General features: G+C 37.0%; 1 protein-coding gene across 1 annotated transcript in view; it reads left to right on the top strand.

Moving 5' to 3' along the window:
• Nucleotides 1-17,193, top strand: part of MALRD1 (MAM and LDL receptor class A domain containing 1) — a 223,310-nt gene that overhangs the window by 36,492 nt on the left and 169,625 nt on the right. Inside the window, exons 11-15 of the mRNA XM_021388959.1 lie at nt 583-692; nt 6,725-6,892; nt 7,876-7,996; nt 16,630-16,782; nt 16,934-17,039. Coding sequence (XP_021244634.1) covers nt 583-692; nt 6,725-6,892; nt 7,876-7,996; nt 16,630-16,782; nt 16,934-17,039 — 658 coding nt within the window. The remainder of the gene's footprint in view (nt 1-582; nt 693-6,724; nt 6,893-7,875; nt 7,997-16,629; nt 16,783-16,933; nt 17,040-17,193) is intronic.

The following is a 17,193-nucleotide window of genomic DNA, read 5'->3' as shown; positions in this document are numbered from 1 at the left end:
CGGGGGAGGTTTAGGTTGGATATCAGGAAAAACTTCCTTACAGAAAGGGTTGTTAAGCACTGGAACAGGCTCCCCAGGGAGGTGGTTGAGTCACCATCCCTGAATGTGTTTAAAAACTGTTTGGATGTGGTGCTCGGGGACATGATTTACTGGGGGGCTGTTAGAGTTAGGGTAGTATGGTTAGGCTGCGGATGGACATGTTGATCTTGAAGGTCTTTTCCAACCTGAGCGATTCTATGTTTCCATGGTTTTAGCAATGGCTGCTCAAATACCAATCTTTTCTTCACTCTCTTTCCTCATCCTTGGACTTGGTTAATTTTACTGCTGAGGAAAGAGCCAGGATCACAGGAGCATTCAGCAATTCTGTTTTTTCTTTATTTATATGGATATTTGTTGTCACAGGCTAGTACAACTCTCTCCTCTTTATTCATAGGGCCAGAGCTGAAGGGAATGCTGTTCCATTTATTTACATTTATGACTAATTTTCATGCTTCTCACAGTGCACATAGTTACCTCTCTGAGGTAATTATTTGCCACTGGAGCATGACGTATTTCTTGCATTTCTTTAATTTTTGTTTACAGAAACATTCATCTACTTCAGTGGATCATATCAGATGCACACAGAGATAGCCACGTCTGATCTGGGGAGTCCCTTCCTTGTCAAGCTGTCCCCTGGTCTTTCCTGCTGTCAGGTAACTTTTAGACATTAACCTGCTCCCACCTTTGTAAGCTATCAGTCAACTGATGTGTTGAAATGTATTTTCATTACTGTTAGCATTGCTGCGGGAAAACTAGCTCCATTTGAATTAGAGCAGAACAAGAAACTGACTAATTTCTAGGAGGAGTGATGTACTTTTTTTTTTTTTTTTTTATTGCTTCGCTGCCTGACATTTGTATCTGATTATTATACTTTCTAAAGCATCTATGGGTTGGCTCAGATTTAAGGATATTCTTTAGGTTTTTTTAAGCTGTGAAAAACATAGCTGAACAACATTATTGGGGCTGTATCAGCACGCAGTCAGATCAGCCTGCCTTTCAAGCAATAGCTGGCAAAGTGTTCTCAGGCTGTTATCTGTTAGCTCTGTTAGCTGGAAATATTCCCATGTCTAGCTTTCCTTTACAGGAAATTTGTGGTTTGAATTTTCTATACAGATTAAGTATACTAGAGTGATTGGAGAGAACTGGCTATCATGCTCCAGACATGTACTAAGTTTTATTAATAGAATAAGATCATAGAATCACCAAGGTTGGAAAAGACCTACAAGATCATCCAGTCCAACCGTTCACCTATTGCCATTAGTTCTCACTAAACCATGTCTCTTTCTTAACTCACTAACTTTTGATACAAAGATACTCATTAAGCTGAACTGTGCAGTCATTAACAGTTTAACTTGAAGGTTGTTGTTGTGTTTTGTCAAATATAGCTCTTTAGAGAAATACAAAAGGAATTAGTGAGGATGGTAATTGACCTCAGAAAATAGAAAGCTAACAGGAAAAAGGGGGTGAGGAGTGCTATTAAGAAAAAAAAAAAGAGCAAGTCTGAGAGTAAAAATGAAAATCGCACTTTCTGATTAAAATGTTGCACTTTTCAACAAAATTATTTTAAAATTGAAATTGAGGAAATACATATAAATAAATAAATACACATATAACAAAAACTTTTACTTACATTTTTGCTTATTCTTTTTGCCCATCGATTCAAATGAATAGATGCTGGATGGTTTTATGTGTTTGGTTTTGTTTTTCCCAAGTCTTTTTTAGATTTTCATTACCTTCCAAACCTTATGACACATTGGGGTTACATTAAGATGTGTGATCACAGAGTTTTGTATTTATGTTGCTACTGTGTGATGTCTCTTGATATAAGAAGTCACAGAGGAGAAAAGAAAAAAATACTGAAAGCTTTTCAAAATCATCTTGTTTTTGTGGTTAAAAAGAACCTTTAGAGAAAAAAATAGAATTTAGACTTATCGCTTAATTTTTCAAAGTCAATGTGGAATAGAAACTGTAGTTTTACCTAGAAATTTTTTGTTTCAGAAACAAAGTCAGAAAAGATTTCATGGAAGAATATCACAGAGAAGGCCCATCAAATAGCAGAATTTTATTCTAGCCGCATGAAGGCTTTGTAGGCTAAGGGATCTGAAACAAGTGTTGGCTTAAACAAATCTGTTTTCTTTGAGGCTGTAGCTGACTTAGACTATGAACATCAGTGAGTTGCCAGATCTCAGCTAAATAGTTGCATCTTGCAGCTGAGTGGAAGCACTGTAAACAACTTAAGAACACCTTGCTATCATTTTACACGCTCTGTTCCTTCTTAATCTTCGCATGTCATCATACTGTTGTAAAGAATCACAAATGAAATAGATCCAGAATGAAATCAAGTGCAATGCTGCTGCAGGGAATACAGAAGGCCTCTCAGAATCCCAACAGAGGCCTATCCCACTTGACTTGGAGTACCAACAACCTTTGTACATATAGTGCACTCATCCAGGCAGTTTCACATCTCTTTTGTAGACTTTGATAGTGGGTGGATAAGCACTTTTCAAGTTCAGATAAATTCATCTTAGAATCTCTTAAGGTTACCTGGGCAGAACTAGTTTGTAAGTCAATGAGTTGTCCCAGTTAAGACCTCTTGCAGAGTTTGGTATGTATTCCAAATAAACATAAATTCAGTAGGGATGCACATACGCTTCTTTAGTGTAAAGTCAGAAATTAAGGGTATTTTTAATTTTGAGTACGCATACATTGTGCATACTTAAAGCTCCGAGATTCAGAAAAAACAGTGAAAGTTGTCATCCTGCTATACACCTCTGAAAAAAGAATATTTCTGAAAACTGGAAGCTTGGCTTTCTGCCACATTTTCCCTGTAGGCTTTTATTTCTGGGAAAGAGCAAGGAATAGCAGTTGCTCATTAGGATGTCTATTGATCTGTTATGCTCTCTGTATATAGATGTGAGATGTTGTCCTATGTTGGATGTCCCACTGAGAGGATAAAGGGATCGACATAAAGACATCTATGTTTATTAATAGCTTTGCAAGTTCTTTGGCTCTGATGGTTAAATTAAAAAATAAATAAATAAAAATTGGAGTTGAGGGATAACAGTTTTACATTATGCCTCACTGGTTAATTGAAGCTTAGAAGTAAATTCTTTGTACAGCTTCTTGTAGCAGAGTCTTTCAGTAGTTGTCAACTAAGAAACATCTTCATTTAGCTCAAGGTTTTAGAACGGTAAAAGCAAGTTTCTAGTCCTAGCTCTCTGCTTATGTCCCTTTAATGGACAGAAAAGTAATTCTAAATTGGAACATGTACATGTAGCAAGAAAGGGTAATTGTATTTCTTACATAAGGAAAACTCAGGAGATGTTTTTAAAATATATTTGATAAACATGCTCTATGTATTTAGATTATTTAGGGTATGGGTGTTCAAACAACTCATTTTTAAAAGTGTTTGAATACCTGCTCCAGAGTTTCTTTTCTTCTCCCCCACCTTACCTTGTCTGGTAGGGGCAAAATATTACTTTGAATTATTCAAATTTGTTACTAATTCTTGAGATTATCTTATACAATAAATAATTTCCATGCATATGGGGGAGGGTGAGGGGAGAGAAGTAGTGTCAGAAATAGATCATGACTGTGAAGCCCAGAAGATGATTTAAGAAAACAAAAAGGTGTTACAAAAAAGAGTATTTCCATCAGTAACTGCTAAACTACCTTGTGCTATGTTAACAAATCAGAATATTTGTTAATCGTTTCATACATTCAAAAGTGGTATCTTTCAGGTACTTGACTTTTTTATGGATTAAATTTGGTGCCTGAAGTGAAAAGTACTGTATCCACAGGCATGATGACTTTCTGATTATTAGCCAATTACGTGTACGTAGAGTTCTCAAATTCACCAGTCCTGCTCTTTGACTTGATAGGCACACTGATGACCTGCAAGCTTTAGCATAGGCGTTAATATGATAATTAGAAAAAGAAGATTCTCAGAGTCTGTCTACCGTTAAACTACTACATCCCTTAAATAAATAATTTTCAAGGAATCATGATGCATGCATAAATTTATGTTCATCTTCATGCACTGCCTGGATTTAGTCTTCTGAAAATGAGTTATTCTGAGCAATCCTGATGATCAGACCTTCTTAAGATAAAGCAGCAGCCTCTAGGCTGTTCCATGCCAAGAGTTACAGCTCTTGCTGCATCTGTGGGATGACTTAGACTGGGTTAGAGACATCTCTGAAGGGAAGGGATCCTGCTCCATCTGTTGCCTCACCAAAGGAACTGGGCTAGGCTGTGTGCAACCTGAAAGGAAAAGAAACGAAGTTAAAACCATGAAAGTGACATGTTAAATGCTAACATTCACCTTGGAAGGGGGTAGAAAGGTGTTTGCTCAAGTATTTGTTTATTCTCTCAATAACATAATCAATGATAAGAAGTTTGTATTCACAATAAATTCAGCAAAAGTTACATGCACACACACAGCATGCTGTTTTGCCAGTTATTAGTCTCAAAAGGTCCTTGAAAATCATTATATTGTGTCAAGCGTCCTGCTCAAATAAAAGACCTCAATTCTTTTCTTGTATGTAATCGAGAGCTAGCACATTCATTGGTGATTGTTCTGAGGCAGAAGACAGGTTTTGTTTGTCCATTAGCCTAACGTGGTCTGCGTTTCTTAACTCATTAATTTTTTATACAAACTGGAGGGAGGAAAAAGAAAAAGGAAATTTACTCTCAATAATGTGACAATCCAAGGTGCTCTGTGTAAGATCAAATGAAGATGGGAGAGAACTGCACAGCAGCTCATTTTTTACCTTCACAATACTTCAAGCATTATCAAGGCTTTTGCAGGGAAGTAAAGTCTGCAAATGTAAAAAAGATTTTGTCTTTCACTATGGGAAGAAGCTGGAAGAGCTCACACTACAAAAAGTAGTTTTTAAAAATCTTATCTTTTCCCTGCAGTCCGCTGCCTACTTTTTGTCTGGTTAGGATTAAGTAAATAAATATGGTTTATTCTGTATTTCAAGGCAAGCATAGTGTGATGGGCTTCTCTTTGTTTTATGAGCTTTCCAGTTGGACAAGCAGTATTTTTTCCAGCTTAATTGCTGAAGAAATTGGTTTTTATTCTCCCAATGTAGCAGTCAATCCATTTGTTTCAGGCTATTGATATGTTATTGCTCAATAGATAATTGTCCTCAAATAATTGTCATTGATGTTGACTGTGGAAATAGAGTCTCGTAAGGCTCCCTGCATATAAGAATCTTGACTAAGACTTTAGAGATTAACATACTCATTAAGCTATTCCATATTTTACATTTGCAGAGAAATAATGAGATCATATCAATTGGTATATATCCCTTGGTAGGTGCAAGTTAATTTTTTTTTTTTTTAAATAAGTTTTCCTTTTTATTGTGGTTTTACTTTGGACATAATGCTGCTACTCAGCATGCTATTCCTAACTCTCTTTCTTTTATGTCACAGTAGGGTATAGTCCTGTCTGTAGTTTTGTGCTACAGTGCATGTACATGTGTCACTCCAAAAGTAATGCCTCCTATTTATTTCTGTGGAAGTTACAACAGATACAAAGAGCAGAATATCACTGTTCGATATAGCAAATTCTTAGTTACATAACACTATTTTTCTGGATGGCTACCACTATTAGCTATGCATTTTTATCAGTGATGAACAGGAGCCTATATGCAGTACTCGTAAAAATCTGCACCAGTGGAGGTGATTCAATGTTTCACAGCTGCTGTGACAGCGTAATTTCTAGGTAAATGTTGCCAATGCAATGTATTTTTCATCAGCTCAAACAGATGGAAGTCAGAAGGTGCCAAATCTGGACTACACTCTGGGTGTGGTATGACAGTCCAGCTGAGACTGGCAATGTGCTTCACTGTCTTCAAACTGGTATGGGGCCTGGTGTTCTCTTGCTGCAAGAGAAGGGTTGTCTTCTCTGGCATAACTCTGGAAATCTGAGCTTTAAGCTTAGACAGCATCACAATGCAGTGAATAGAGTTGATGGTTTGTTCGAGAGACATCATGTCTCGTTACCGGTAATGATGTGATTTGAGAAACTGTCACCTTCACCCTTGTATTAGTTCAGTAGATCCCAATAAATGGTGGTCTTTCTGTACCTGAGTGAGCATTCATGGGACCCAGATTGCACAAACTTTGCAATATTCCAATGTTGCTGCCATTGTTTCCAACACGCTGAAAGTGACATTCATCTCTGTGCACAGTATCTGGTCATAATCCACTGATTCATGCAGACAAGCTGATCAAGACACTCTTCATAGTGTGACAACTGTGCATGAACATCTGGAATATGTTCACCCACCCCCTTCACTGTGCTCACATCCACTTTTTGGTCTCCATAAACATTCAGCAAGTGTCAGTGAATGTCAGTGGGTGCCATTTTCTCTGTATGGAGGAATTCAGTTCTACACCTTTGTTTCATATGCACTTCCATGTCAGATGCCACTCTGTCAGACTGCTATTCTACTGCCATCTGTCACATGCAACAAAATGTAATGGAATACTGGTGGGACCGTTCAACCTGCCATACCACCAACATCCATCTCTGACATCATGAGCCAACATAATAACATGGGAGGCATTCATTTTGGAGCAGCGCTCTTATATTGAAGTTATTATTGAGTTGTTATTGAATTTATTGTAGATTGATGATACTGTTTTTAAAGTGTTTCATTAAAAACTCTTTCAACAGGTAAGATTTTGGTATTGGCTGTCTCAGGACTCCCAGCTTTCAGTTTTTAAGAGGATTACCTCAAATGGAAGTTTGGAAAAAATGTGCGATATTTTGGGATTGCCCGAAATGGAGTGGACAAAAGCAAGTATACCAGTAAAAAGTGCAGCTGGAGACTTAACTTTTCAGGTAATTCAAAATTATGTTTATGTTACTTTCAAATGGTAACTCTAACTTGACCTTTAGAATTAAATTAGTTTCATAATAGAAGGTAAAAAGAAAATTTCTATCCTTTAGTGCTCATCAAGAAAAGAAGTTCAGTTCTTTCAATAGGTGTAGGTATTAAAGAGCAGCATCATTATTTCATTACCTCAGATTTCAGTAAATGATTAGCGAAGTGTTTTTCAAAAAAGGAACTTTAAATCTACTGATCAGTGAGGGCTTAATTATGTTGGCTAAAGGCAGAAGTGCAGAACCTTGAACTTAAATGAACTCTACTTCCATTTGTAATCTCCTGAATATTTTCTTGTATTTATAAATGCATCCTTATAATCCTTACATTCACAGTACCATATGTGATATAATTTTTCTTCTTTAATTTTATAATATATTATACTTTTATCTTCATTTACAAGCAGAAAACTAGAAATGAGGGGAATCATTAATGCATTTATTAGCAGGAAGAAAATCGGAAACATAGATTTTGTTGTTGCGAAGATATATATTACATATCTTATGCGCATCACACAACATAGAGTTATTTGCTAAAGCAGGCCTGGTATAGAACTAAGTTGAAGTGAGTTATAAAGTGCTGTGTTTGTTTACCTTTGTTTTTTTGTTTTAAAATAGCTCATTTTAAAAGTTGTATGGCTTTTAACAGTTCCAGCAGGAAGATAGCTCATTCAAGCAGTGATGGCTATTATCACTTGAGATTGAAGCAAGGTTGCCTGGGTTACAAAACTTTCCATAAGTAAATGTGGTTATGGCTTTGACAGTTGAGGAATAAATTTCTGACTGATCAAATCTCCATCGTAGTTGTTGCAGGCTGATAATCCAAGTTGGCTGTAGATGGTATTTACTTCCTGTGGAGAGAGTAAATTATAAAGAAATATACATGTGTCTTTTTATCACGTCACCACTAATGAACTTGCTGACTTCTTTTATCTTTACAGATCATTTTCCAAGCTACCATTCTAGCAGCGAATGCTACTGTTGCTATAGATAACATCAGTGTAACAAAGGAATGCGAAGTTGTGAATATAACGCTACCTGCTTTCAAACCAGAAAACAAAGGCAAGTTTTGCAGTTTTCAGTACATTTTCTCTGATGTTTGCTATATAAAATTGGGATCCAACAGCTTCAAGGTACCTGTAAGACAGAAGGGCATAATCTGAGGAAAAAGTCCATCTGCATTAATGAACTGTATATAACAAAAACTTTCATCCGATGTTACACAGTATGTGCTTTAAGTAATTTGGAGTAGTTCTGTGAATTAAGCTATAAAGGGAATCATAGAATCATAGAATTAGTGAGGTTGGAAAAGACCTACAAGATCATCCAGTCCAACCAGCCACCTACCACCAATAACCCCACTAAACCATGTCTCTCAACACAACATCTAAATGTTTCTTGAACACCTCCAGGGACGGTGACTCAACCACCTCCTTGGGCAACCCATTCCAGCGCCTGACCACTCTTTCAGAAAAGTAGTACTTCCTAATGTCCAGCCTAAATCTCCCCTGGTGCAACGTGAGGCCATTCCCCCTCGTTCTGTCACTAGTTACAAGAGAGAAGAGGCTGACCCCCAGCTCACTACAACCTCCCTTCAGGTAGTTATAGAGAGCGATAAGGTCTCCCCTGAGCCTCCTCTTCTCCAGACTGAACAATCCCAGCTCCCTCAGCCACTCCTCATAAGGCCTGTGCTCCAGACCCCTCCCCAGCTTTGTCGCCCTCCTCTGAACACGCTCCAGGGCCTCAATGTCTTTTTTGCAGTGAGGGGCCCAAAACTGGACACAGTACTCAAGGTGCGGCCTCACCAGGGCTGAGTACAGAGGGACAATTACTTCCCTACTCCTACTGGCAACACTGTTTCTGATCCAAGCCAAGATGCCATTGGCCTTCTTGGCCACCTGGGCACACTGCTGGCTCATGCTCAGCCGACCATCGACCAGTACCCCCAGGTCTGTTTCCTCCACACAACCATCCAGCCACTCTGCCCCAAGCCTGTAGTGTTGCCTGGGGTTGTTGTGGCCAAAGTGCAGGACCAGGCACTTGGTCTTGTTGAACCTCATCCCATTGGCTTCAGCCCAGAGATCCAGCCTGTCCAGATCTCTCTGTAGGGCCTTGCTACCCCCAGGCAGATCGACACTTCCTGCCAGCTTGGTGTCGTCTGCAAACTCACTGAGGGTGCTCTCAATGCCCTCATCCACGTCATCAATAAAGATATTGAAGAGGACACCACTCGTGACCAGTTGCCAGCTGGATTTAACTCCATTCACCACCACTCTCTGGGTCCGGCCCTCCAGCCAGCTCCTTACCCAGCAAAGAGTGTACCTGTCAATGTCTAGGTGTCACTTACTATGTAGAACCTGCCTATATTTACACTTCGATGCATGGACAGAAGCAAAGCATCTTACATCTTCCACTGACGAGCATTATCTTTAAGGCAAGAGTGAGCTCCCATCATCACTGTCAAATATATAACTCAAAGCAAGCTCCCACCAAACTTGTATGTGTGCCCACACTCTCTATTCTTGAGGTGCAAACAGATAGAGACATAACTATGACCTTCTGTCAGACTGTTCCTTTTTGTGATCTCCCCTACTAATGCTATGTTCTAAAATGACATGGACTTAAATGTAGGCAGTGGTAATGCTATTAAGTTATACCCAACAGAAACCTGAATATCGTCTTTGTTGAAAAATTTAAAGGCAAGTTGGAAAATTTCAGTGTTGAATGTTTAAGGCTTCCTTGATATATATATACAGTCTGATTAAAAGCAATTACATAGTTGATGAAAGATTGATTTTTATTTTCCTATATGTACTCTCCACGGCAATCACAAAGGCATAGCAGCATTATGATTATCTAAACAAGCTGACTTAAAGATGAAAAGCTTCATACCATTCCTACCATTCTCTTTCAGAAATCTACTGGAATAGACAGTAGTCTTTGGCTATTTTTTTTTTTAACCTTCCTCTTCCCCATTCATTGAAATTTGGGTTGTTTTCTAATGTGTAGATTGCAAGCTAGTTACTAGTGGTGTAACGCAAACGTTTTCTTGTCCTGGAATTTTCATTGTGAACCAATCTCTGCTATGTAAGAGGGCTGCTCTCAGTGTAATGCCTCCTATTTTATTATGTTGCCCTGCGATATCAGAGGTGGATATTGGTTTTATGGCAGTGGAGGTGGAACCATCCCACCAGTATCCCATCACATTTTGTTGCTGTGTGACAGGTGGCAGCAGAGAGGCAGTCTGGCAAATTGGTGTCTGACATGGAAGTGAGTATGAAGCACAGCTGTGGAATTGAATTTCCGTACAGAAAAAAAAAAGACACCATTTGCATTGACACTTTCTGAATGTTTGTAGGGACCAAACAGAAGATCTTAGTACAGTGAGATGTTCTGGATGGACATGAAAATTTTTATAAGCACAGCTTGCAGGCTCTTGTTCACAGCTGGTGAAAATCCATAGCTAATGGTGGTGACTATGTTGAAATGTTTTGGAGCTGAGAATTTGCTCTAACAGTGTTATTGTGCTCTTTGTAGCTGTTGTAGCTTCCATGGAAATAAATAGGAGGCATTATTTTTGGAACAACCTACATATTTGTGGGGACTAGTCCTGGTGAGAAATCTGCCCTTACTTTCATGTGAGTGAATTAGTTCTGGCATATGGCTTCCCCACCTGAGGACTGGTGTCCTTAGTTGTTGTTGTCTGGTGTCCTTAGTTGTTGTCGTCAATGCCAGTGGTGGTAGGGAAACTGTTGCTTTTTCCAATCCACTCAATTTCCCTTTAATTACTTACTTATCTGTCATATCAGGCAAGTACCTGTTCTAGAGATTAATTTCACTTCATGGAAAAAATTTTCCTAAAACATCTCATGCTTCTTCAGAGGTGCTCTTCAGTTATACAGCTTCTAATTGTCTGGCACTTCATTTGCATGTGCTTCTTCTGTATGTTTTAACCAGTAACAGTTTTTTTGTTTGTCCTTATGAAAATTCTCAGACATATAGATGGATTTATTTTTTTTAAATCATGAGACTACACTATTGCCTATTAACATAGGGCTATATACTCATTGTATAGTATATTTTAACTGCAATCAAATTAAATTTTTTGTTACTCCCCCCCTTGATATATAATCCCTGAGATGTTTTAAATTCAGCTGTGTTCCATCTTTAGAATTAGAGTGTGATGAAAATTTTATGCCATGTATAGGAAAAGTACCACCTGTACAAACCTTATAATATGTTGAAATTATTCTGTTCTTATGTGGCTCATGGTCAAAAAATTAGTTTAGCTCATCTGGCTCTGTTGCAATTATGTGATTCTAATTTTATTTTTATTTTTTTAGTATTATAGTAAAATTTAGAAATTTACTCCAGATTCCTAGTTTCATTGTAGAAAAATACATGTCCCGGACTAAAAAAAAAGTCCTTTAGATTTATTCTACCTAGTAGAGAAAAGTAAAAACAACATAAAATAAAAGCTATGAAATGTTCTCTTTTTCAAGTGCTGCTACTTCTGACTATTAGTTCACAACTTTACTTCTACAGCTGAAGAATTTACTGTGGCTATAAAGCTATTATACCTGACTTCCATGCATTAAGGCAGAAGAGAAAAGTGGCTGTCTTTTTCAAGTTGCAGATTTACAGCAATGGCCTAACATACCTGTCACATTGTGTGCTCATGCTCTGGAAGATGAATGTTCAGTATAATTTCTAAGCTCTGTATCCTATGCTTTTGGTGGAGTTCAAATTCTCAACTTTTCAACCTAAGAATTACATGGTGTAGGAAATATGACAAAATTTGAAAGTAATCTGATAACATGAAGGTATTCTTGGTATTTGCTCTGAACTTTGGCAAATCATCCCATATACTCTCTCCCTCCCTTTTACTTATTTTTCTGTTTACTTATAGTGTGAATTATCAGATTTTGAACTATATCTAAACATCATATTATAGCTAAATGTATATATATGTATGTAAAATGTATGTGAAATAATATACATTGGTAGATATATGTAAATAATGATTTATATTTATGCATTCATAAATGAAATATACATTTAATCATCATTATCTCTATGATGTACTATCTCGTTGAGCATAAACATACTCGGACTGGCCTTAAATGAAGTAATTCATAAACTGCCCATAATCTCTCTCTCCACATATGAAGTGTTTAATTTCACTGAGAAGGCAAATAAAGAGAATGACGCATGTACAATTTCTTAATAACTGCTTTTATGGTGTAACTGTTTAGCTGTAAACACTTTGGTTCCTAAGAACCACCTTTGTATAAATAGCAATTTCCTTAGTATTATAAGAATTTTTCATTATATGGATAGGTTCTAATCTTGCCAAAGCATAAAACTTCTTCTGTGGTTATAAAGTCAAACTCTTCCATGCCAAAACATCTGTCTTCTATGCTTGCTACTCCTTTGTTTCAGCAAGACAGATGAGTAACTTTTCAAGGTGAGGCCAGGATTAACAACAAGCCCAGAAGGATAGGCTAAAGTTAAAGAAGTGAAAAGGTTGCCAGCTTGTAAACAGAAGGAACCTGAGACTGGAATTGTATAGACAGCTCCATTGTTTGAGCTTGCTGATACTGAAGAGAAGTAACCAGGGGTTTGGATGAAGCCAGGGAGGAAAGAAGAAGGGTGTTGGGGGCTGGATTAGGAACAGATGGTCAAATAGCCAGTGATACCAGTGGCAGGAGAGAAGGAAACAATGAAAGATAAAAAAAGGTTGGGAAGAGAGGGTAAAACAAGCAGAGAATGCAAATGAGGAATGTAGAATAGAACAGAGATACTTTGGGAGGGAACAACAAAAAGTTCCCTCCGTTTTTATTAAGTGGTGAAAGACTGAGACCTCAGGAGAGGTCCGGGAGTAAAAGGAGCTGTCTAGGGAAATGGCTGGGCAAAGAGAGGACTGGATGGAGAAAGACTGTGTCTCACTTCTTCCCAGTGAGACTAGGTCTGAAATAAGTGATCAGAGAAGAGTAGTTGTGTAATAGGTGACAAGGGGAAGTAGACTGTGAAAAGGAAGAACATTGAGGAATTGCTGATGGCATGTTTTTTGCCTGAGACCAGACAGGCTTTCAAAATTGCTATAGAACCTAGAAGTCATGAATCTAACTGTACTACTTCTGTCAATGTAATGTTTTTAGGACAAAGAAAAAAAAAGTTTATCTCATTGTTACATAGTTACTCCAATCTGGTTTCTTGTACATGCTATGGCAACAAATACAGCATTAGCTTCAACAGCAGAGGAGTACAGGACAAAGTAAGATGGCCTAAATAATGGCCATAGATCTTTTTTGTTTGTTTAATGAAAATAGAACTTACCTTTTCAATTACACAGGAGGGTCATTCTAATGAAGGTAAAAAGCCAAGCACTTGAATGTTAGAGAGTACCTAAACTTTTAGGTCTTATTATTTCACCACATCATAGGTGTTCAGCTTCTAAAATAACTAAGTTTTTTGCATTGTTTAAGAAATGTTGTTTTCTTCAGACTACACTAATAGTTTAGAATGGAGGAGTGATTTGGACCTGACTTGCTAAATTTCCAACATAAACTTCAGTTCATTATTTGGGAGGCTCTTATTATTTTGGGACTATTTCCTATATCAATACACTAGTCACATTCAGCATTTGCAAATGACAGTATCATATGAACAGAGAGTTTTCCAGAGAAAGTCAGATGCAATAAACCAGCATGTTTGGACAATATTTTACTTAAAAATACTGTTATGAATCTGCCTTTTGTTAGATGATTGGATATTTGCCTCACTGCACAGAAAGGACTTGCTATCAAAAACTGAGTTGTAAAGTGAATGTGGTTATTTTCATATAATTAATTAGAAAATGAAATTGTATCAAATGTATGTGACGGCACTGTTATTTTCATGGACAATATTTAGATTAGGGTTGACTAACATAGAATGTGCACCCAGAGAATACAGTATTACCCCTGTAAAAATCTGAATCTTTGTGAGACCTACAGTTAAGCTAAACACTGTTAGGAGGCACGTACTGAGGTTTGCTTGTTAAAAATACAGGTCCATGGTGAAATCACTTATGCTGTTTATAGCATTTTTTTTTCCCTTCAGTATATTTTGTCCATCTTATATACCGTACTCTTCCACATTACGTAGGAGATATATACCCGTTATCTGCAAGTCATGTTTGTCCACTACTGAAAATCCCACGTGACTGTAATCACAAGTATGACTGCTGGGATTTCACGTTTGATGAAACAGCTTTCCCTACAGAAATTGAGTGGAAAGAAATGTTCTCAAGAGTTTTGTTTCTTGTAGTCATGCAAGAGGAGAATACTGTAACTATCTGCCCTAAGTGATTGTTAAACTATGACTTTATATGTATGAGAATATCATCATGCAAATCAGGTTAACATTCAATTTTGAACTTTTATGTAGTAGTTTCAAATTATTTTCACAGCTTTAGGGGATAGTATTTGGGGGATGGAAGGCAATGGAGGTGGGAACTCACACAGGAATTTTGAAAAGGCCTAACTTGTCAACATTCAAATAGACTTGTTGGGATTTTTTGTCTGTTTTTCCAAATAGTCTTATTTACTATTGATGAGCTTTTGCATTTTTAAATTGTATTTTTCTGCATGTTTATAGGGAAAGTGTTTAAAAATAATGTATTAGGACCTGTATGTCCATTGATAAGCTGTTATTGGATCCTAGATATGAAGATGCCAGTAAAGTGACATCTAGCTATAAGTCTTTAAATTTATCTTAAAATTGGTGATTAAAAAAAGGAGAAGAATGTCTTGGCATATGAGGATCTCTTTAAACACTTCTTAAATTAAAGGTTGTAAGCCAATAATGATGATTATGTCTTCTCACCTGGATTTTTTGATGTCAGGCTTTTCTCGAAATGGTGCATTATGTGTAAATATACATTTGCTGCCAGACAGGGAAAGATATGAAGGGGGTGGCTGTGGATATTTATGAACTGTCAGTCTTGCGGAAATCCGTACATCACAATCATTCAATTTTAACAACTGTTTTCAGCACAAGTGTTTCTTAAATTCTTGTTAGGCATTCATTCAGATTACAGAGGAGCTGTGCAACTAATTTAGGGATGTTTTTGAGTGAAATTTCTCAAAATCTAAAAATTTAAAATATGTAAAATCACTTTGTAATAACCCAGAATCAGCAAGAAATCTCGAGTTGTGATAACAAGTCAGCACAGAGAAGGCTAAATCCGCTGACACTGTAAAGGCAATTTCCTCCAAACATCAATACTAGCAATAATTTCCTCATACACAAGGAGCAGAAAGCCCAGCAGAGTCCGTAGGATTGCTCAATAGAGTATAATTAGAGCATGTAAGAAAACAAAGAACAGAAGAAAGGCAGAAAGTAAGGTATACAAGCTAGGTCCTTGTATATCTGTGAATAATTCTGTTGCTACTTTATTCTAGCAAAGCAATCTTCCTAAAGAAAAAAAAATCATACTTCACACTTGATCTACACCATTTTGTGATTGACATTTCCAACCCACATACGCCCTATATGTGGAAAAATTATATTTTCTTTGGTCTCTTAAATGTTATTTTGTTTTCATTTGTGTTTTCATGTGCTTTGCTTAATAACACATTAAATCTTGTCGTTTTCAGAAGCCCTAACTGCCACCAATAATAATATACTGGTTAAACAAACAAAATCAAAAAGAAACCAACTCCTTCCCATATTTTCCATCAATGGAATATAATCCTCGTTTCCAAGAGATGTAATTTGAAATGGCTGCTGCAACTTGTGATAAATCTTTATAAAATGATGGTGGAAATGGCAATCATGTCTGTCTGAATATTTTGGGGCTTATACATAATTAATGAAGTATTGACTAAAAGTTCTTGCAAATAGTTTTCCTAATGTTTTCCATTAAATGCTTGTTCCAATTACAGTATGCAAAATTATCATTTTGTGATTAGGGAGGAATTTTTTAGGTGCAGACGAGGAAAATGCAATGCTTCTTCATTTTAATGTCATAAATATTTGTGAATGTATATTCTTCACTTTCAGTTCCTTTATTTTGCATTATATATGTTTTCTAATGTATTACTACTCTGTTAAATGAAGAACTCAAGAATGCAGCTGAATGTATTTTTCAAACCTTTGTGACTACAGTACTTTGTGTTTCAGAGATCTCCTTCTTTTACCAATATTGTAGCATTTCCTTAATGCCTGGTATTTAGCTTGATTCCGATTACAGCTAGAGGAATGTTTTTGTTATCTTTAGCATTCTTGCTGAAATTCAGGAAGTAAGGGATTTGATTTCTGGCTCTAGCATTTATTCCCTAAAAGATCTTGCAGAAGTCTTGTTATTTCTTTGTGTGCTCTGTTTTTCTGCTCTGCAGCATGAGAATTGCAAGGTCTGTTTTCAGCTGCTCCTCACCCACTTTGTGTGCTTTGGCTGCTTTTGGCTGCTTTTAGAGAAAAGGCTTCATTTTATGAATGCATTGTGTATAGAGATAGCTTGGTTGTTCCTGTGGGACTGTTACCTTACTCCATTTTTATAAAACAAACAGCATTTTTTCCCTACAGCCCTTTACTAGCCATTTTTCTAGGATGGTGATGACATATTGGAAATGTTTTATTTCCTTTTCACACTGTAAAGCTTCCTTAGTCATGTCATGCACAGAGACGAAATGTTTCTTACTTCATTTCAGCTTCTGTGTGTGACTTTGAAAGAGATAGCTGTGGCTGGTTTGAAACTGCAAATGAAGATGGATTTGACTGGGTAAGAAGTTCCAGTAGTTCTCTTGAACCTGCTTTTCAGCTGCAAGCTCCTCCTCAAGATCACACCTACAACAAGTCTGAAGGTAAATCAGTCGAGGCCTAGACACAGAAGTCTGGCATAGATATACCTGCTCTTTAATCAGTTTTAAAGCGGTGATTGTGAACTATTTCCAAACATTTAGAAACAATTTCTTTCTTTAGCCTGAAAAGTTGTTTTATGTTTTCTTTTGATAGGTCATTTTATGTTCATTTTGAAAAACAGCAGCAGCATTTCACAAGTTGCTCAGCTACGAAGCCCAGAGTTCAGACAAACAGGATCAAATTGCACAATGTCCTTTTGGTATGGGAAAAAAAGTTTTAAAAATTCAGTATCATCTCACATTGTTTCTCTTGGATTGAAATTGTGGCTATAATTTACAGTAGCACAGAACCTCCTCTGCAGTATTTATTGTCTTTGTCTATTCCTTAATCAGATAGTCTACACTGTAACCAAT

The sequence above is a fragment of the Numida meleagris genome, chromosome 2 (genome assembly GCF_002078875.1).
Source record: "Numida meleagris isolate 19003 breed g44 Domestic line chromosome 2, NumMel1.0, whole genome shotgun sequence".
Classification (NCBI taxonomy): domain Eukaryota; kingdom Metazoa; phylum Chordata; class Aves; order Galliformes; family Numididae; genus Numida; species Numida meleagris.
Note: the sequence above shows the minus strand (reverse complement) of the source record. Positions and strands in the feature narration are given on the sequence as shown.